The sequence below is a fragment of the Haematobia irritans genome, chromosome 4 (assembly GCF_050003625.1).
Source record: "Haematobia irritans isolate KBUSLIRL chromosome 4, ASM5000362v1, whole genome shotgun sequence".
NCBI lineage: Eukaryota > Metazoa > Arthropoda > Insecta > Diptera > Muscidae > Haematobia > Haematobia irritans.
This window is the reverse complement of record NC_134400.1, coordinates 132,142,505-132,164,753: the sequence shown is the minus strand read 5'-3', so window position 1 is coordinate 132,164,753 and position 22,249 is coordinate 132,142,505. Positions and strand designations below refer to the sequence as shown.

The 22,249-nt window shown below is 32.9% G+C and overlaps 1 protein-coding gene across 1 annotated transcript in view; it reads right to left on the bottom strand.

The window, feature by feature from the left end:
- Positions 1-22,249, bottom strand: part of LOC142233787 (uncharacterized) — a 200,879-nt gene that overhangs the window by 122,385 nt on the left and 56,245 nt on the right. The window contains exons 3-6 of the mRNA XM_075304817.1: positions 18,801-18,988; positions 13,542-13,645; positions 7,666-7,875; positions 7,269-7,399 (exon numbers count right to left, since the gene is read on the bottom strand). Coding sequence (XP_075160932.1) covers positions 7,269-7,399; positions 7,666-7,875; positions 13,542-13,645; positions 18,801-18,988 — 633 coding nt within the window. The remainder of the gene's footprint in view (positions 1-7,268; positions 7,400-7,665; positions 7,876-13,541; positions 13,646-18,800; positions 18,989-22,249) is intronic.

Sequence of the window (22,249 nt, the reverse complement as noted above, 5' to 3'; positions counted from 1 at the left end):
AAATTTGGCCTTAGAACCTTTATTTATTAACTGATCATACTCAAAGTTGGCTAGATCCAGTCCTCTATAGTATTAACGGTATGGTCAAAATTTCAACGAAATCGGTTCAGATGTAGATATAGCTCCCATATATGTATCGCCCGATTTTGAAAAATTTGCCCCTAATAACCTTATGTTTACTCAAATTTTGCACAAGGTAACCTATTGTGGTATTAATAAAACCCCCAAAATATTATGCAAATTGGTTCAGATTTACATCTAGCTTCCATATATATGCATCGCTCGATTTTCCCAAATTTGGCATAGTACTCTTATTTATTAACCAATGTTACTCAAATGTCAAATTTTGATATACTAGCCGATCGGATTTATACGTACTTGTAGCTCTTACATAAGAATATTGCTCGATTTTTACAAATTTGGATTTATTAGCCACACTAATTGAGCGATTTCCCCTTTTTTGATAATGGACTCAATATTAGTGGCATACTAATATTGGACTCAATATTAGCGGCATATACTAGGTGCAATATCAACTACAGTCAGTGTTGCTAGAAGTAGGGGAAATTCTCTATATGTAGGTTTTTTCTAATATTTAGCGTCTTTAAGGATGTCGGGCCACAATTTAGGGACATTTTCACTCAACACAATTTGTAATAATTTTTACATTTTGGTGGCTCTAGAGGTGGAAATTAGAAGCCTGCAAGGCTTGATCTTTAACAATGTGTGGTAACAACAGTTACCACTCGTGCCAAAAAAAAATGAAGATTACCTCAAATTACCACAAATTTATTTCTATAGAAAATTTTGTCAAAATTGTATATAAAAAATTTTCTCAAAATTTTATTTCTATGGAATTTTTTCTCAAAATTTTATTTCTATAGAATTTTTTCTCAAGATTTTATTTCTATAGAAAAATTTCTCAAAAAAAAAATTTGTTTATAGAAACTTTTTCCAAAATTTTAGTTGTATAGAGATTTAACAAAAAAAACTATTTTTGGTAGGATTCTACCAACTGTGGCAACCGTGGTGGTAATACAAATTTATTTTCTAGGTTATATACGTTGCATTTTCATGTTTTAAGATAAGAAAGTACTTAGAACCATTTTTATTTTGTAAAATTTGTTTAAATTTAACGAAAATATTGTAGGGAAAATTGTTTGGGAATGTATGGGAAAGTAGGGAACTTTTTGATTGAGACAAAGTACCCATAAACATGTACCCGTTAATTTTCTTAAATATGCAACTGCGGTTTATCTCCCAGACCTATATCAATGTTACCCCTCAAATGCTTATGAATACAAATTCAGTAAGGGTGGTTTAGGGTATGATAGGTTAACCTAACCTAACCTAGGGTATGATATAGTCGCTCCGCCCTACTTTCTACTTTACTTACTTGTGTTTTTGTTTTAATAGGATGGTGATGGGGGTATCATAAATTTACCATCCCGTTTTTATCGTATCGAAATATAGATTTGTGACTCTACAAAGTAGAATGATATATTTTTGATCAGAGAGAGAGAGACGTCCGTGTGTCAGGCTGTCTGTCTATTGTAATTAAGCTACATACATGCTAATGAAGCTATCGCCTTAAAATTTGGCCTGTATTTATTTTTTGTTTCCAACCAGGTTATGTTCGAAGATGGGCCTAGTCGATCTAGGTTTTGATAAACCAATCTCCCAATGCGACTTTTTGCATATCCAAAGGGATTTTAGGTGCTTCGAATATGCTAGGTATCGGACCATATTTCTAGCTCTATATTTCCAATTTTGGACAAATCGGATAAAAACTATGTTTTCAAGAAGCTCAAGACCTCAAATAGTGGGCTTGGTGACCAAGAGCTAATTGTGGCTTAAATACACTCAAACAAGTATATAGAGCAATAAGTTCGGCCGGGCCGAATCTTGTAGCGGGTTACTTGATAATATATAGAATTTCAGGGGGTTTGATGACAGATATTTTCAAAGATAAATTTAAAGATTCTACCTATGAAGACTTGACCAGAATCGGGATTCAAAAGAATCAATTTTGTGTGAGTTTTAGAGGAATCATAAACATCTCGCGTAAGTGTGCAAGAAAATGATGAAACAACTCTTTGATTTGAAATCTAAAATATGTAACATAGACTTTTACAACCATTACTTAAATTATTAGAAGAAGTAAAATCTGGAAATTTTACTTTCAGTTTAAAGCAATTTATATAAGCTGAGGCAGTTAAATTTGGGAGATCAGCCTATATGGGTGCTTGCTAAAAACATGATACACACCAAATTAAGCACACCTAATTGTGATTCTGAAAAACCTACAGAATCTTGACCCCAAATCGGAGGGCGGGTTTATAAGGGGGATATATCAAAAACGGTACCGATACACAATATATTCGTAACACCTAAAAACGTCTAGATTTCAAATTTCAGACAAATTGGATAAAAAATAGAAGAAGCTCAAGAAGTAAAATCGGGAGATCGGTCTATATGGGGGCTATACCAAACCATGGACGGATACATACCATTTTCGGCACAACTACAGTAGAATGCATTTATAGCGACCTCGGTAATAACGACCATCCGTTTATAACGACGGATTTTCAAAGCTAGTTTGGTTCTTAATAGTTTGTACATGCGCAAGCGTTCGCTTAGAACGACTCCGGTTTTAGCGACCATCTGCTTTTAACGACCAATTTGAACGTCTGCTTTGGAATGGACATTCGATTATAACGACTATGTAAGTTCTGTGTACTAATTTTTATTTTTTCATTCCATTTTTTGTCGTCAGCCAATACTAAATAAAGAAACATATACTGCGGGGAATCACAGAATTTGTTTTCGACTATCCCAAACAGAGGTGCAAATGACAAAGAAAAAAATATTCAAACCAGTTTTGGATGAGTTAGAGTTCAAACCAGGACTGGGATGAGTTCGTAAATGTCGATGACAACGTCGTGATATCAGAAGAGCCTTCATTGAGAGAAATAGTGGAGAACACAAAAGAAAATGATGAAACTCACAGAGATAATGAACAAGATGACAAAGATGAGCCAATCAAAATTCCAACTAGGACAGAAACCTTGAGTGCGGTGCACACATTAAAACAGTATTTACGATTTGGGGGTTCTGATATATCAGAGAGTGTATATAGTTCCGTTAAAATTATTGAAAGTAAATTATTAAAAGAAATTCTTGTAAATAGAAAACAAACCACATTTCTAAACTATTTGCAATCTCAATAAATATGAATATACATGATAAAAAAAAAATTAAAAATATTGTGTACACTTATTTGGATACAACGACGTTCGGTTATAACGACGCATAATTTCGGTCCCTTGGCGGTCGCTATAACCGAATTCTACTGTATTTGTGGTCTAAAAATATCCCTAGATTTCGAATTTCAGGAGAATTGGAAATTAAAATATGGATTCTAGAAGCCCAAGAAGTAAAATCGGGGATCGGTCCATATGGGGCCTATACCATAACATGGACTGGTACATACCATTTTAGGCACACCTATTTGTAATCCTAAAACAATCATAGATTTCGAAATTCAGGCACATTGGATAAAAACTATGGATTTTAGAAGCTCAAGAAGTAAAAGCGGGAAATCGGTCTATATGGGGGCTATACTAAAACATGGAACGATCCACACCATTTTCAGAAAATCTATTTATGGTTCTAAAAAATCTCTAAGCTTCAAATTTCAGGCAAATTGGATAAAAACTATGGATTTTAGAAGCTCAAGAAGTAAAAGCGGGAAATCGGTCTATATGGGGGCTATACCAAAACATCGACCGATACTCACCATTTTCGGCGAACGTTTTTATGGTTTTAAAATTCCTCTAGTTTTCCAATTTCAGGCAGATTGGATAAAATCTACGGTTTCTATAAGCCCAAGACCCAAAATCGGGAGGTAGGTTTAGATGGGGACTATATCAAAACCTGGGCCAATAAAGTCCATCTTCGAACTTGAGCTGCCTGCAATCAATACAAGTATATACGGCTGTAAGATCGGCCATGCCGAATCTTATGTACCCTCCACCATGGATTGCACAGAAACTTGTACAAAAGACTGTCATCCACAATCGAATTAATTGGGTTGCGGTAACACTTGCCGATGGCAAGGTATCTTAAAACTTCTTAACACCGTCTTCTCAATTGTAAGTTAGTACATACGGTTATATATTAAACAAAAAACAAGTAAGTAAAGTCTAAAGTCGGGCGGGGCCGACTATATTATACCCTTCACCCCTATGTAGGCCAAAATTTGTGTTACCATCTCAACTACTTCACATTTTCTGGAAGCTATATAAAGGAGACAATTTTTTTACTTCTACAAAATCTCTAGAATTAAAATTTATATCGGCTGACGCTATCCAGTTAATTGGAGGTTTCCATTGAAAATGGATCTAAAATGTGTAACAGTCTACCATATTTCCCCAACTCTGGTGTACGTAATAATTATGCTATCTATGCGAAATTTTACGTATATTAAATGGGAGTATAACTTTGGCCCCCCTGGTCATATGAGTGCAAATCGGACGGAAGATATATATGGGAGCCATATCTAAATCATAACCGATTTTGACCATATTTGGCACATACAATAGTATCGTTAAAAGTACCGCTTATGCAAAAGTTGGCACAATTACCGCTACTACTAAACGTACTCTTTGTGCGAAATTTGAAGCAAATCACGACAAAACCCTGGATGTTGAGGCCATATAAGTTCAAATCGGACGAAAGATATATATGGGAGCTATATCTAAATCTGAATCGATTTTGACCATATTTGGCACATACAATAGTATCGTTAAAAGTACCGCTTATGCAAAATTTGAAGTAAATCAGGGCAAAACTCTGGCTTTTGAGACCATATAAGTCCAACTAGGGCGAAAGATATATATGTGGGCTATATCTAAATCTGAACCGATTTAACAAAATTTGACACACTTAACTATACTATTAAACGTACCCCTTGTGCAAAATTTGAAGCAAATCACGGCAAAACTCTGGCTTTTGTGGTCATATAAGTTCAAATCGGACGAAAGATATATATGGGAGCTATATCTAAATTTGAACCGATTTCAATCAAATTTACCAAGCATTGGTAGAATGTCAATTCTACCCTCTGTGCAAAATTTCACGAAGATCGGTAGTAAACTTTGGCCCCTGTGGTCATATGAGTATAAATCGGACGAAAGATATATATGGGAGCTATATCTAAATCTGAACCGATTTGGCTGATATTTTGCAAGATTTTCGAGATTCATAAAATATTTGGATGTACGGTATTTCAAGAAAATTGGTTGATAAACACGCTAACTATGACCAAATCGGGGATAAATATATATGGCAGCTATATCTAAATCTGAACCGATTTTTTCCAAAACCAATAGCGATTGTCTCTGTTCCAAGAAACGGTCCTATGCCAAATTTGAGGACGATCGGACATAAATTGCGAGCTGTACTTTGTGCACAAAATTACATATACAGACAGACGGACAGACAGACAGACAGACGGACATCGCTAAATCGACTCAGAATTTAATTCTAAGCCGATCGGTATACTAAAAGATGGGTCTATGACCACTATTTCTTGGCGTTACATACAAATACACAAACTTATTATACCCTGTACCACAGTATAGTTGAAGGGTATAAAAAGGCGATTAAATACGTATATAATTCAGTTTGACAAAATTTTCTATAGAAATAAAATTTTGACATAATGTTCTATAGAAATAAAATGTTGAAAAATTTTGTATGGTAATAAAATTTTGACAAAATTTTCTATAGTAATAACATTTTGACAAAATTTTCTATAGTAATAAAATTTTGACAAAATTTTCTATAGTAATAAAATTTTGACAAAATTTTCTATAGGAATAAAATTTTGGAAGATTATTTTTGGGCATCGGCTATATATAACTATAGACCAATACGGACCAATTTTGGCATGGTTGTTAGCGGCCAAATACTAGCGCAATGTACCAAATTTCACCACGTACCAAATTTCAATTTTGCTCCTCCAAGAGCTCCGGAGGTCAAATCTAGGGATCGGTTTAAATGTGTGTTATATATAATTAAGACCGGTATGGACCAATTTTTGCATGGTTCTTAGAGACCATATACTAACACCACATACCAAATTTCAACCGCATTGGGTGAATTTTGCTCTTCCAAGGGGCTCCGGATTTATATGGGGGCTACATATAATTATGGACCGATGTGGATCAATTTTGGCATGGTTGTTAAAGACCATATACTAACACCACGTACCAAATTTCAACCGAATCGGATGAATTTTGCTCATCCATGAGGCTCCGGAGGTCAAATCTGTGGATCGGTTTATATGGGGGCTATATATAATTAAGGACCGATGTGGACCAATTTTAGCGTAGTTGTTAGAGTCCATATACTAACACCATGTACCAAATTTAAGCCGGATCGGATTAAATTTGCTTCTATTAGAAGCTCCGTAAGCCAAATCTGGGGATCGGTTTATATGGGGGCTATATATAATTATGGACTGATGTGGACCAATTTTAGCCTAGTTGTTAGAAACCATATACTAACACCATGTACCAAATTTAAACCGGATCGGATGAATTTTGCTCCTCCAATAGGCTCCGCAAACCAAATCTGAGCGTCGGTTTATATGGGGGCTATACGTAAAAGTGGTCCGATATGGCCGATTTGCAATACCATCCGACCTACATCAATAACAACTACTTGTGCCAAGTTTCCAGTCGATAGCTTTTTTCGTTCGGAAGTTAGCGTGATTTCAACAGACGGACGGACATGCTTAGATCGACTCAGAATTTTACCACGACCCAAAATATATATACTTTATGGGGTATTAGAGCAATATTTCGATGTGTTACAAACGGAATGACAAAGTTAATATACCCCCATCCTATGGTGGAGGGTATAAAAACAAATCTGCGCCAAATTTCAAAAGACAGACAGATGGACATGATTATATCGTCTTAGTTCTCCGTGATATACTTTATATAGTCGGAAATCGATATTTCGATGTGTTACAAAGGGAATGATAACCCTATTATACCCCCATCACCATTCTACGTTGGTGGGTATAAAAAATATATTACGTAAAAGTTTTTTTGGTTTTATGGAAAAGTATGGACGAATTCTTATTTCATATTTTTCTGTTGCACCATTTCATAGACTGTACAAAATTTTTGTACCATTTCATATAGTGTACATATTCTTTTTTTGTGCAGGGTGCTTGACATTAATTGAGAACTTACCTGTCGCACAGCAAAATAGCATGTTAAATTCCTCGGGTATATGCCTGGATAGTTGGGTGATTGAAGTCGACATGCCTTTTTATCACAATCGCTGAAAATACGTGAACAGTAGGTGCCCGGTATTAAATCACCTTTAGTTCCGTTGGAGCGAAGAGTGGCCAATTGGGGAATGATGATTGAAATATGAAAGAAAAAACCACAGAGCAATGCTTTATGCAAATTTCAATATTGAATCGAATAAGGATTTCATAAAATATTCCATTTTCATGAATTGGAGAACAAAACAAAAACATAATTACGTCTGAACAAGGAGTCCAACCTATTGGGATAGGATAAACCATACATTCTTTGGCTTTGCCTTTTCGGGGGGTTTTCGTATGACGTATATGTGTCTTACCTAAGTAATATTTGGGTTCGGTGTAATTTTGCTCGTCCTTCGCCATCTCTGTGTTGAGGGAATTCATAAATGTTTTATTATTTGCATAAGCGCTGAATAAACTGAAATCCTGACCATAACGATCCGAATGGACGCCACTTGAGTTACTGAAGTCCTCCAAGCTGTTCTGTTGTTGTAGGAAACTGCTGCGATTGTGCCATTGCTGGAGATCTGTTATATAAGGTTCCAGTCAGATAGCCCCAATGACCATTATGTGAAAAGAGAAAAAAAGCAGCAAAAAGAAAAAATAAAGAAATTACTAATAATGTGGTATAAAAGATAAGGAGTGAAAAACATCAGAGTGTCATAGAATGAATATGCTGATGGTGAGGTTTAATGAACTTTGCTTACTTTTGTTGATAATAAGCAAGAGAAGAGCCTTTTGTTTCGTTTCAAATGGAAAATGCTATTCCCATAATTGAATAATGCCTTTTTTGGCCTGTCCCAAGACAGGAAGCGCAAGTAAACAACAAACAAAAACTGACTGACTTGGTTTTCTGAGTCGAGTGGAGAGAGCTTGTCCATCTATCTGACTAACTGGTTAACTTGCTGTATTCCCTTAGAAGCTGGGTTGGTTACCTTTTTAAAGCAGAGCTACTTAGACAATATTGTCCGTATGTTTGGAGTTACTTCGGTTGCCACTCGATACAAAAATATTGTACCAAAATTTACCAAATTTTAAAATATCTCATTTTACAGTTTTTGGTCAAGTTTTGGTAGGCCATTGTGATACCATTGTGGTGAACTTCTCTTTTGTCACTGAGTGCGATTCCATGTTTAGCTCAATGACAAGGGCTCTCATTTGCTAGCCGAGTTTTCGTCCGGAAGTTTAGGTAGATTTTGCAAAATATTCCTCTCCAACTAAGAGTTACTTCAATTTTTGTCAAAAATTTCTATAGAATTAAAATTTTCAAAATTATCTATACAAATAAATTATCGATAGAAAAAACAAGTACATACGGCCGCAAGTTCGGCCAGGCCGAATCTTATGTACCCACCACCATGGATTGCGTAGAAACTTCTACGAAAGACTGTGATTTAGTCCATACATGGTATATATTAGACAATAAAGTTATGTATAGTTAAGTCTACAAATAATTACGAATCGATATGGACTTTTTGTACGTAGAGAGCAAGAATTGAAATATGGGGGTCGCTTATATGGGGGCTATATACAATTATGAACTTGATATGGACCAATTTTTGTGTGATTGGGGATCGATTTATCTGAGGGCCATATATAACTATAGACCGATATGGACCTAGTTAGGCATGGTTGTTAACGACCATATACTAGCACAATGTACCAAATTTCAACTCACTCGGATGAAATTTGCTCCTCCAAGAGGTTCCAAAACCAAATCTCGGGATCGGTTTATATGGGGCTATGTACGATTATGGACTGATATGGACCACTTTTGGTATGGTTGTTAAATATCATATACTATCACCACGTACCAAATTTCAAGCAGATCGGATGAATTTTGCTTCTCCAAAAGGCACCGGAGGTCAAATATGGGGATCGGTTTATATGGGAGCTATATATAATTATGGGCTGATAGGAACCAATTCCTGCATGGTTGTTGGATACCATATACTAACATCACGTACCAAATTTCAACCGAATGGCAAGAATTTTGCTCTTCAAAGGGGCTCTGGGGATCGGTTTATATGGGGCCTATATATAATTATGGGCCGATATGGATCAATTTTTGCATGGGTGTTTGAGGCCATATATTAACACCACATACCAAATTTCAACTGAATCAGATGAATTTTGGTCTTCCGGAGGTTCCGGAGGTCAAATCTGGTGATCGGTTTATATGGGGGTTATATATAATTATGAACCGATGTGGACCAATTTTTGCATGGTTGTTATAGACCATATACTAACATCACGTACAAAATTTCAGCCGGATCGGATGAAATTTGCTTCTCTTAGCGGCCTCGCAAGCCAAATCGGGGGATCGGTTTATATGGGGGCTATATATAATTATGGACCGATGTCGACCAATTTTTGCGTGGTTGTTAGAGACCATATACTAACACCATGTACCAAATTTCAGCCGGATCGGATGAAATTTCCTTCTCTTAGAGGCCTCGCAAGCCAAATCGGGGGATCGGTTTATATGGGGCCTATATATAATTATGGGCCGATATGGACCAATTTTTGCATGGGTGTTTGAGGCCATATATTAACACCACATACCAAATTTCAACTGAATCAGATGGATTTTGGTCTTCCGGAGGTTCCGGAGGTCAAATCTGGTGATCGGTTTATATGGGGGTTAGATATAATTATGAACCGATGTGGACCAATTTTTGCATGGTTGTTAGAGACCATACACTGACACCATGTACCAAATTTCAGCCGGATCGGATGAAATTTGCTTCTCTTAGGGGCCTCGCAAGCCAAATCGGGGGATAGGTTTATATGGGGGCTATACATAATTATGGACCGATGTGGACCAATTTTTGCATGGTTGTTAGAGACCATATACTAACACCATGTACCAAATTTCAGCCGGATCGGATGAAATTTGCTTCTCTTAGAGGCCTCGCAAGCCAAATTTTGGAGTCCGTTTATATGGGGGCTATATGTAAAAGTGGACCGATATGGCCCATTTGCAATACCATCCGACCTATATCAATAACAACTACTTGTGCCAAGTTTCAAGTCGATAGCTTGTTTCGTTCGGAAGTTAGCGTGATTTCAACAGACGGACGGACGGACATGCTCAGATCGACTCAGAATTTCACCACGACCCAGAATATATATACTTTATGGGGTCTTAGAGCAATATTTCGATGTGTTACAAACGGAATGACAAAGTTAATATACCCCCCATCCTATGGTGGTGGGTATAAAAAATTAAAAAGAAAATTTTTTTCTATAGAGATAAAATTTTGACAAAACTTTCTATAAAGATAACATATTGATAAAATGTTCTATAGAGATAAAATTTTTATAAAATGTTCTGTAGATATAAAATTTTGACAAAATGTTCTATAGATATAAAATTTTGACAAAATTTTCTATAGAGATAAAATTTTAATAAAAAAACTTTCTATAGACATAAACTGTGGACAAAATTTTCTATAGAGATAAAATTTTGACAAAATTTTCTATAGATATAAAATTTTGACAAAACTTTCTATAGAGATACAAATTTTCACAAAATTTTCTATAGAGATAAAATTTTGACAAAATTTTCTATAGAGATACAATTTTGACAAAATTTTCTATAGAGATACAATTTTGACAAAATTGTCTATAGAGATACAATTTTGACAAAATTTTCTAGAGAAATAAAATTTTGACAAAATTTTCTATGGAGATAAAATTTTGGAAAATTTTCTTTAAAGATAAAATTTTAACAAAATTTTCTATGGAAATGAAATTTTGACAAAATTTTCTATAGAGATAAAATTTTGACAACATTTTCTATAGAGAAAAAAATGTTGACAAAATTTTCTATAGAGATGAAATGTTGACAAAATTTTCTATAGAGATAAAATGTTGACAAAATTTTCTATAGAGATAAAGTTTTGACAAAATTTTCTATAGAGATAACATTTTGACAAATTTTTCTATAGAGATAAAATTTTGACAAAATTTTCTACAGAAATAAAATTGTGACAAAATTTTCTATAGAGATAAAATTTTGAAAAAAAAATCTATAGACATTAACTGTGGATAAAATTTTCTATAGAGATAAAATTTTGACAAAATTTTCTATAGAGATACAATTTTGACAAAAATTTCTATAGAGATACAATTTTGACAAAATTGTCTATAGAGATACAATTTTGACAAAATTTTCTAGAGAAATAAAATTTTGACAAAATTTTCTATGGAGATAAAATTTTGGAAAATTTTCTATAAAGATAAAATTTTAACAAAATTTTCTATGGAGATGAAATTTTGACAAAATTTTCTATAGAGATAAAATTTTGACAACATTTTCTATAGAGATAAAATTTTGACAAAATTTTCTATAGAGATAAAATGTTGACAAAATTTTCTATAGAGATAAAATGTTGACAAAATTTTCTATAAAGATACAATTTTGACAAAATTTTTAATAGAAATAAAAGTTTGACAAAATTTTCTATAGAGATAAAATTTTGACAAATTTTTCTATAGAGATACAATTTTGACAACATTTTCTAGAGATAAAATTTTGACAAAATTTTCTATTTTGACAAAAGTTTCTATAGACATAAAATTTTGATAAAATTTTCTGTAGAGATAAAATTTTAACAAAATTTTCTATAGAGATAAAATTTTGACAAAATCTTCTATAGAAATAAAATTTTGACAACATTTTCTATAGAGATAAAATTTTGACAAAATTTTCTATAGAGATAACATTTTAACAAAATTTTCTATAGAGATAAAATTTTGGCAAAATTTTCTATAGAGATAATACAATTTTGACAAAATTGTCTATAGAGATAAAATTTTGACAAAATTTTCTATAGACATAAAATATTGACAAAATTTTCTATAGAGATAAAATTTTGACAAAATTTTCTATTGAGATAAAATTTTGACAAAATTTTCTATAGAGATAAAATTTTGACAAAATTTTCTATTTTGACAAAAATTTCTATAGATATAAAATTTTGACAAAATTTTCTATAGAGATAAAATTTTGACAAAATTTTCTATAGAGATAAAATTTTGACAAAATTTTCTATAGAGATACAATTTTGACAAATTTGTCTATAGAGATACAATTTTGATAAAATTTTCTAGAGAAATAAAATTTTGACAAAATTTTCTATAAAGATAAAATTTTAACAAAATTTTCTATGGAGATGAATTCTTGACAAAATTTTCTATAGAGATAAAATTTTGACAAAATTTTCTATAGAGATAAAATGTTGACAAAATTTTCTATAGAGATAAAATTTTGACAAAATTTTCTATAGAAATACAAGTTTGACAAAATTTTCTATAGAGATAAAATTTTGACAAAATTTTCTATAGAGATAAAATTTTGACAAAATTTTCTATAGAGATAAAATTTTGACAAAATTTTCTATAGAGATCAAATTTTGACAAAATTTTCTATAGAGATAAAATTTTGACAAAATTTTCTATAGAGATACAATTTTGACAAATTTGTCTATAGAGATACAATTTTGATAAAATTTTCTAGAGAAATAAAATTTTGACAAAATTTTCTATAAAGATAAAATTTTAACAAAATTTTCTATGGAGATGAATTCTTGACAAAATTTTCTATAGAGATAAAATTTTGACAAAATTTTCTATAGAGATAAAATGTTGACAAAATTTTCTATAGAGATAAAATGTTGACAAAATTTTGTATAGAGATAAAATTTTGACAAAATTTTCTATAGAGATAAAATTTTGACAAAATTTTCTATAGAGATAAAATTTTGACAAAATTTTCTATAGAGATCAAATTTTGACAAAATTTTCTATAGAGATAAAATTTTGAAAAAAAAAAAATCGATAGATATAAACTGTGGACAAAGTTTTCTATAGAGATTTTGACAAACTTTTCTATAGAGATAAAATTTTGACCAAATTTTTGTTTTAGGTAAAATTTTGAAATTATCTATAGATATAAAATGTTGACAAAATAAATACTATCATAATATAAAATAATAAAGTATTTCATCCAAAGTCAAAAAATGTTTTTTAATTGCAATTATGTAGATTTTTGGTAAAATTTTCTTATTCGAAGGAAGAAATAAATAAATGTGCCAATGGTTAGGTGAATTCATTAATATTGGATTTTTTTATTATCGATTTGGGATTGTTGGTTTTCTAGTTGTTGTAGTTGTTGTTTTGTACTTACCTTCAACTTTAATTCCACCATAACGAGTTACAGAATTGTCACGAGATAGCATTTTGTAACGTATACGAAAATCAAAATTATAACCACTTTGATCACGTGCTAATCTGCAAATTGAATCACAACAAAAATAGCAAAAAAAAGTTATGAACAATACAAACATTTTTCATTAAAACTTTGTTTGAAAAACATTAACAAAAAAAACAAACACAACTAGGGAGAATTAAATGTGCCAACGTTATTTGCCGGAGGCTATGTGGGTTATGAAGCAGATGGGTCGAGGAGTGTATAGTTCGATATTGCATGTGCATGTGTGAACCCAGCAAACAATTTTTGTTGTTTATTGTTGATAGGTCAAAATTGTTGATACCTTCTCAAATACTTCAAATTTATTGGAAGCTATATAAAGGTTTATAGATAGTAATGTAACATTTATTTAAACCTGAATCGATTTATACAAAATATTTTTTTACAATCCCACAAAATCTCTAGACATATAATTTTAATCTGCTAATGTACTGAGGCAAAAACAATAAAAAGTTGGGAAAGATATAAAGCTAAAGCCATTTGTGTGCAATTTCGCAAAAGTGAATTTATGATTTATCGGGCGAATCGATCGGGAATCGATTTGGTTGCTATTTGACAAGTTTTATGGAACACACAAAATATTTGGATGTAGAAGCTCGGTTGATAAACTCGCCAATTATGACAAGAGCGGCGATAACTACATATGGCATATCAATATCAATAGAGATCATCTTTGAAAAAATACTTGAACAGACAGACAGACGGACATAGCTAAATAGACTCTTAATTCTAAGACAATTGGTATACTAAACGATAGAGTGGTCCTTCGTTGCGTTACATACCAATGCAAAAACTTATTATACCCTGTACCATAATAATGGTGAAGGGTATAAAGATACTTCCCTGCACGAGTAAAAATTGATACGATATTCCTACACTTAGTTATCTGATATTAGTAAAAATTGGGAGAAATGAATTGATGTGACCGTATCTGACCAGATCCAAAAACTGGTAATATTTGAAAGGGATCTAATTAGATCTAAAAATTAGACAGATCTAATGAGTGATATAGAATTAGATGTTAGACCAGATCTAACATCAGACCCAATAATATATGGGACAGATATAATTACATCTAAGACATTAGATCTATGCCAATTTTGAGATCTGATCAGATCTAATCCCATAGTAATTACATACGATTAGATCTTACCATTTTTCGGATCTAGTCATATATAAAATTAGATCTTTAAATTTTTTTTGGGTGGGAATATTTGTTTTTGAAGTTTGAAAAAAAAAAAGACTAAAACAAGTAAGTAAAGTAGAAAGACGGACGGGGCCGACTACACGCAAAGAAATAATTCTTTCCTCCCAAACGAAATTTTAGACAAACAAAGTTCGTTTCTCATTTGCTTTTCGCTGTAAGGAAGTGTATTTGGAAGAAAAGTATATACTTTTTGTGATAAACGTTTATTCTTTTCCAGGATGTAAAAACAATTTCATAAAGACAAAAAAACATTGTTTTCTTGCTAATTGCATATTCCCTCATATCTTTCTCACATCCACGAGTTTTTTTAGTTCTTAACACCTTTTCCTGTAATACCAACAATGTAGAAGAAATTATACGATTTTATAAATTTTTAAAATTTTTTTACCTTTCGCCTGGACGGAGAATCGAACCGCGGACCATGCACTTTGTACGCCAGCACACTAACCACTGAGCTATGTACCTGTTATGGTCATCAATAGATAATTATCCACACGGTTGAAAAAGACTGTTTTTCATATGTTTGGTTATAAACATTATATGTTTGGAACACAAATTTTTAAACACAATATTTTTGAGTGCAAGCATATAATGTTCATAAACTAGCATAACATGTTTGGGACATATATGTTAATATGTTCGAACATATTATGTTTGGGACATAAAATGTTTGTAAATATAATATGCTTGAATGCAAACATATATTAATTTAGAAATAGCTTATAAACATATATGTGTTTAGTAGCTTGGAGCGCTATTTAACAGGGAGCGATATTGAATTAAGTTGGTGGTTGTTGCTTGTTATTACAAAATTAACATTTTATTTTTCCTTGGGCAATTGATCAGCTACTTCTTTGATCCTTACAAACTGTGTGGTCCGCTGTTCGAATCCCCGTCCGGCAAAAAGTAAAATTAAAATAAAAAAACTCATAAAATTGAATAATTTCTTCTACAATGTTTGTATTACAGAAAAAGGTGCTAAGAACTAAAAAATCTCGTGGAAGTGAGAAAGATGTGGGGGAATATACAATTGGGCAGAAACAAAATTTTGAGCATTCAGGTCGAAAACCTATGTTGTTAGCACCTATATTACCTGTTTATTTTCATAATTCATTATGATTGTAAATATATAAATAAATAAATAAAATTTTGAGCACAATATTGTTTGGGAGAATTTTTTTAAGCATATAAAATTTTTGGGTGCAAAATGCTTCCAAACATATAATAACATATTGTTTTTTGGAAGACAACATTATTGAATTTGGATGCAAAAATACAAAATGTTTGGAACTTAGACTACCCAAACATATATTGTTTAGACCAATATGCTTTCAAACATATTATATATTGGTAGAGATCAAACATATAAATGTTTGGGCAATACCCAAAAATGTATATGCTTGAAGCAAAATATGTTTGGGAGTATATGTTACAGAAGCGATTTTTTGTGAGGGTGCATATAAGTTACATTTATATAGCATAGCTTGCGGCGCCCACGAACCGAATAAACAAAGTTTATTTAACAGAAACAAACATTTAGTTTGGCACCGTGGAGCAGTGGTTGCTACGTCAGACTTGCATGCCAAGGGTCGTGGGTTCGATCCCTACTTCGATCAAAGTTTTTTTTTTACATATATTCCAGATGTGTTCGGAAGATTCCGAAAAACTGTTCAACATTACATTGTAGGGTCGTGGGTTCGATCCCTGCTTCGACCAAAGTTTTTTTTTTACATATATTCCAGATGTGTTCGGAAGATTCCGAAAAACTGTTCAACATTACATTGTAGTATATTACATTTTGAACTGTAAAATGTGTCTTATTAAAGACCTAAAGTCAGAAAGGAACAATGTTTGATATAAACGAAATGGACTGTGTTGTTTCAAAAATAACTTTTTTGTGTGTTTGGTGATAAAAGTTTAAAATTTTCGAAGCAATTCAAAAAACTCTAACAGAAGAAAAACGTTTTCGGTACACGTTTTTTTCTTCGCGTGTATATTATACCACCCCTACTGAATTAGTAAACATTATTTGTGGGTTATAAATGGTATACACGGACGAAAAAGACTGTTTTTCATATGTTTGAGTGTAAAAATTATATGTTTGCAAGCATACAATGTTCATAAACTAGTTGTTATGTTAATATGTTAGTACATATTATGTTTGGGGTATAAAAGGTTTGTAAACATGATATGCTTGGTTGCAAACATATATTAATTTGGAAATAGCCTATAAACATATATGTGTTTAGAAAGAGAGACCTAGAGAGTATGTTGCAAGTAAAAAAATGGAAGTAACCAATTGGCGCCTTAAAATATATATACACGAAGAAAATTTCATTATTTTTTTTTTCACCAGTGTATGCCTAAGGTGAAACATAATATGCTTGAACAATACAAACAATATTTTGTTTGGACAAATCCTGAAAATATATATATGCTTGAAGCAAAATGTGTTTGGGGTATATGTTACAGAAGCAATTTTTTGAGGGTGTAGGTGGCAGATAAAACGCATTTCCATATTTAAGAACATTAATAAGTACATGTTAATGGGAGTTTTATCACAATCTGCACCTACACACAAAAAAAATTTTTTTCTGATTCAATCACAAAATTAATTGATCCAATTAATTTTTAATTGAAATGTCTTCAATCACAGAAATGATAGTATCAATTAAAAAATTTCACGAAAATTTTTCCAATTAAAATTTTAATTGAGTTTTAAAAAATATTCAATTAAAAATTTAATTGATTCAACAAATTTTTTAATTGAAACAAAAATCAATCACAAAAATAATAGTATCAATTAATTTTTTAATTGGATCAAGTAACTTTTTAATTGACCTTCAATTAATTTTTTAATTGATACTATCATTTCTGTGATTGAAGACATTTCAATTAAAAATTAATTGGATCAATTAATTTCGTGATTGAATCAGAAAAAAATTTTTATGTGTGTGTGCTAAATTTGAGTAAGATCGGTTAATAAATAAGGCTACATTTTGGAAAATAGGGTGACTCATATATATGGATGGTATATTTAAATCTGAACTAATAACCATAATTTTTTGCACATATAGTTAATACTATAAAATATTAGAGTAAGCCAACTTTGAGTAAGATCGGTTGATCAATAATGGACTTATGGCCAAACTTGGGAAAGTCGGGCGATACATATATATGGGAGCTATATCTAAATCTGAACCGATTTCAATGAAATTTTGCACACTTAAAGGATAGGAAATTAGATTAGTTTGTGCTGGTCGGTTAGTAAATTAGCGTAATCTGACCCCGTTTGTCGATATCGGGCGGTACATATATATGGGAGCTACATCTAAATTTGATTCAATTTTTTTTCCAAAATCACTAGCGTTCGTCCTTGGGCCAATAAAAACGCCATATACCAAATTTCACCAAACTCGGTTAATAATTGCGACCGAAATCCTGCGAACAACAAACACATGGACGGACGGACGGACACCAAGGGCTAGATCGACTTAGGAGGTAATTCTGAGACGATTGGTATACATTTTGTGGGGTCTAAAATCAATATTTCTGGTAGGCACATTTTTTGGCAGATCAAAGTTATTATACCCTAACCACTATGTGGTTTAGGGTATAAAAACTTCGTCACAGTCGAACCAACGAACAATGTTAGCTCATATTGGATATAGAACATCAACAGTATTGTAGGAATTTTGTATACAGTTCAGGGAAAAAGTTTGGCACTCAATTTGGTAAAATATTTGCTTGGTGTGAGAGCATACCCTTAGCGAAACTGTTATTTAAATTCCTTTCCAAAACCAACCTCTTCGCTTGCTGGGTTGTAAAATCTACACATTTTCAACGTAGACAAAAAAAAATCAAACAAAAAAAATGTTTGAAATACAGGAATGCCATTGAAGATAGCAAAATACACATACAAACACACAAACACACACACACACATTCAAAAAAAAGTTAATACTCACTTATTTAGTTTGATTGTAAAAATCAACGAACGAGATTCACTGTAAAATAGAACCGGTCCCCATGATGTTCCACACCACATTCCACCGATGGGTGTTCGGGCAGATTCCGCAATTTGCATATAACCATCTGGGCAGCCATCCTGTGTGTAGGATGTGAAACGTCCAATTGTAAAGCTATCCAAAGTAACCTATGCCGGAGAATAGAGAGTAAAAACAGAGAGGGAGGGAAGAACCACATCAATACTAACAATCAAAAAACAAAAAAAAAACACTTAGAAGAGAATGTTTGCAATAGATAGAAAAAATTTAACAAAAATTCATCAATGTAAAAATAATAAATTCAAAATGTTTTTCTATCATTGTAGCATAGTTCTAGGCAGTGTAGCCTAGAACTCCAATTTGAACCAAAATTCCCTAATAAAAATCCTCAATAATTTTTTATGAAAAAAAGTTTACAACATTTATGTGTATTTATTTATATTTAAATTTATGGATTTATGGACAGAATTTTGTCACGACCCTGAAGGTATATGGAGCGTTGGACATGTATTTCCACGACACCAAATGACACCGTCGATAGGAGGGTGATCAGTGACAAATAATATAACCAAAATATTTCATATTAAACAACCCAGCAAAAAAAATTGGAAGTTCTTCCAAAGGCACCATTTTAAAAGCACTACCAGAAGATGCACTCCCAATGATGTTCTTTATTTTAACTACCCAGGAAGTTCTTTTAATTAAATTTTTATAACTTGGTTTCTTCATAGTTTTAATGGGTAATTTTAACTTTCTATACCCTCCACCATAGAATGGGGGTATATTAACTTTGTCATTCCGTTTCTAACACATCGAAATATTGCTCTAAGACCCCATAAAGTATATATATTCTGGGTCGTGGTGAAATTCTGAGTCGATCTGAACATGTCCGTCCGTCTGTTGAAATCACGCTAACTTCCGAACGAAACAAGCTATCGACTTGAAACTTGGCAGAAGTAGTTGTTATTGAATTAGGTCGGACGGTATTGGGCTATATCGGACCACTTTTACGTATAGCCCCCATATAAACCGACGCTCAGATTTGGCTTGCGATTCCTTTAAGAGAAGCAAATTTCATCCGGTCCGGCTGCAATTTGGTACATGGTGTTAGTATATGATCTCTAACAACCATGCAAAAATTGGTCCACATCGGTGCATAATTATATATAGCCCCCATATAAACCGATCCCCCGATTTGGCTTGCGGAGCCTCTAAGAGAAGCAAATTTCATCCGATCCGGCTGAAATTTGGTACATGGTGTTAGTATATGGTCTCTAATAAGATTGGCCCACATCGGTCAATAGTTATATATAGCCCCCATATAAACCGATCACCAGATTTGACCTCCGGAGCCTCTTGGAAGACCAAAATTCATCTGATTCAGTTGAAATTTGGTACGTGGTGTTAATATATGGCCTCAAACACCAATGCAAAAATTGGTTGAAATCGGTCCATAATTATATATAGCCCCATATAAACCGATCCCCAGATTTGACCTCCGGAGCCCTTTGGAAGAGCAAAATTCAACCGATTCGGTGTAAATTTGGTACGCGATGTTAGTATATCCAACAACCATGCAGGAATTGGTTCATATCAGTCCATAATTATATATGGCTTCCATATAAACCGATCCCCAGATTTGACCTTCGGTGCCTTTTGGAGAAGCAAAATTCGGTGTAAATTTGGTACGTGATATATCCAACAACCATGCAGGAATTGGTTCATTTCAGTCCATAATTATATATAGCCTCCATATAAACCGATCCCCAGATTTGACCTCCGGTGCCCTTTGGAGAAGCAAAACTCATCCGATCTGGTTGAAATTTGGTACGTGGTGGTAGTATATGATATTTAACAACCATGCCAAAAGTTGTCTACATCGGTCCATAATTATATATAGCCCCCATATAAACCGATCCCGAGATTTGGTTTTGGAGCCACTTGGAGGAGCAAATTTCATCCGAGTCAGTTGAAACTCAAGTAATTCGATTGTGGATGACAGTCTTTCGTAGAAGTTTCTACGCAATCCATGGTGGAGGGTACATAAGATTCGGCCTGGCCGAACTTACGGCCGTATATACTTGTTTCTATTAGTATAACACTGAGACGAATTCAGGGAAGAATATTCGAAGCTGTTTAAGCACAATCTGAGAGGGTTTATGCATCGCTTCGAAACATTGGACGAAACATGAATGGACTGGTACACACCGAAGACGAGAAAAAGCCGAAAAGAGCGTACAGTGGTTCGAAATATTTTTTTTAGGAAATAATTTTGCAACTTTCAACGGATAAAGATATCAACATAATTTTTGTTAGGAAATAATTTTGCCAATTTGAACGGATAAAGATATCAACATAATTTTTGTTTGCAAATTTGTGCGTCCTTAGTGGGTCTACGTTGAAAATTGGCCACCTCGGGGGTATGAAATTATGTTTCAGCTGTCAACTTCGCAATTTTGAACCGATTTTCTTTGTTGGATAGAACTTGTAAAAGATAATCGCGCGCGTGTGCGATAGATATGAGCCCCAAAATTTATTTTTTTTTGCACAATTTTGATAACGTAAGTCAGTATTTTGAAACTATAAGTTCTTTTTTTGGGTGGATCCTTAATTTCTCTTCCTAACTTCTCTGCATTCCCTGCAAAAACGAATTTTAGAAAAAAAATTGTGTACGTATGTGCTTATAAATTTGTCCTCTAATTAGAATATCAAAAATAACGAATTTGACCATTTTTTTTTTGAAAAAAAAAAACACCTACATTCTTTTTAGAATCCTTTAACTATCTCACATATTGCGAAATAAGTTGGTCATCATTGATGTTGGATGAGAAGCAAAATTAGGAAGAACTTTGCCCAACGAAAAAGTTTGAAATAACGCTGACAAAAAAAAAAAAACAAACAAACGACGGCAGACAAAAAAAAATCAATTCTGTCAATGAAACTCAATTTGACTCAATTGAGAGCATATTCCTCCTCACTATAAGAAAAACATACTCCATTGTCGGTTGGCGGATTTCCTGTCCACACGTTTCCGTTAACAAAATAGCTTTATGCCATTTCTTCTAATGGCTCTTGTTTTGAACACAATGTTCCATATTTTTTTGTGCAATTGCCTTCTGGTGATTTGTGCCACATTTACTAAAGTTTTTTTTTTTTATACCCTCCACCATAGGGTATAAAAAAAACCTTATCATTCCGTTTGTAACACATCGATATATTGTTCTAAGACTCCATATATTCTGGGTCGTGGTGAAATTCTGAGTAGATCTAAGCATGTCCGTCCGTCCATCCGTCTGTTGAAATCACGCTAACTTCCGAACGAAACAAGCTATCGACTTGAAACTTGGCACAAGTAGTTGTTATTGATGTAGGTTAGATGGTATTGCAAATGGGCCATATCGGACCACTCT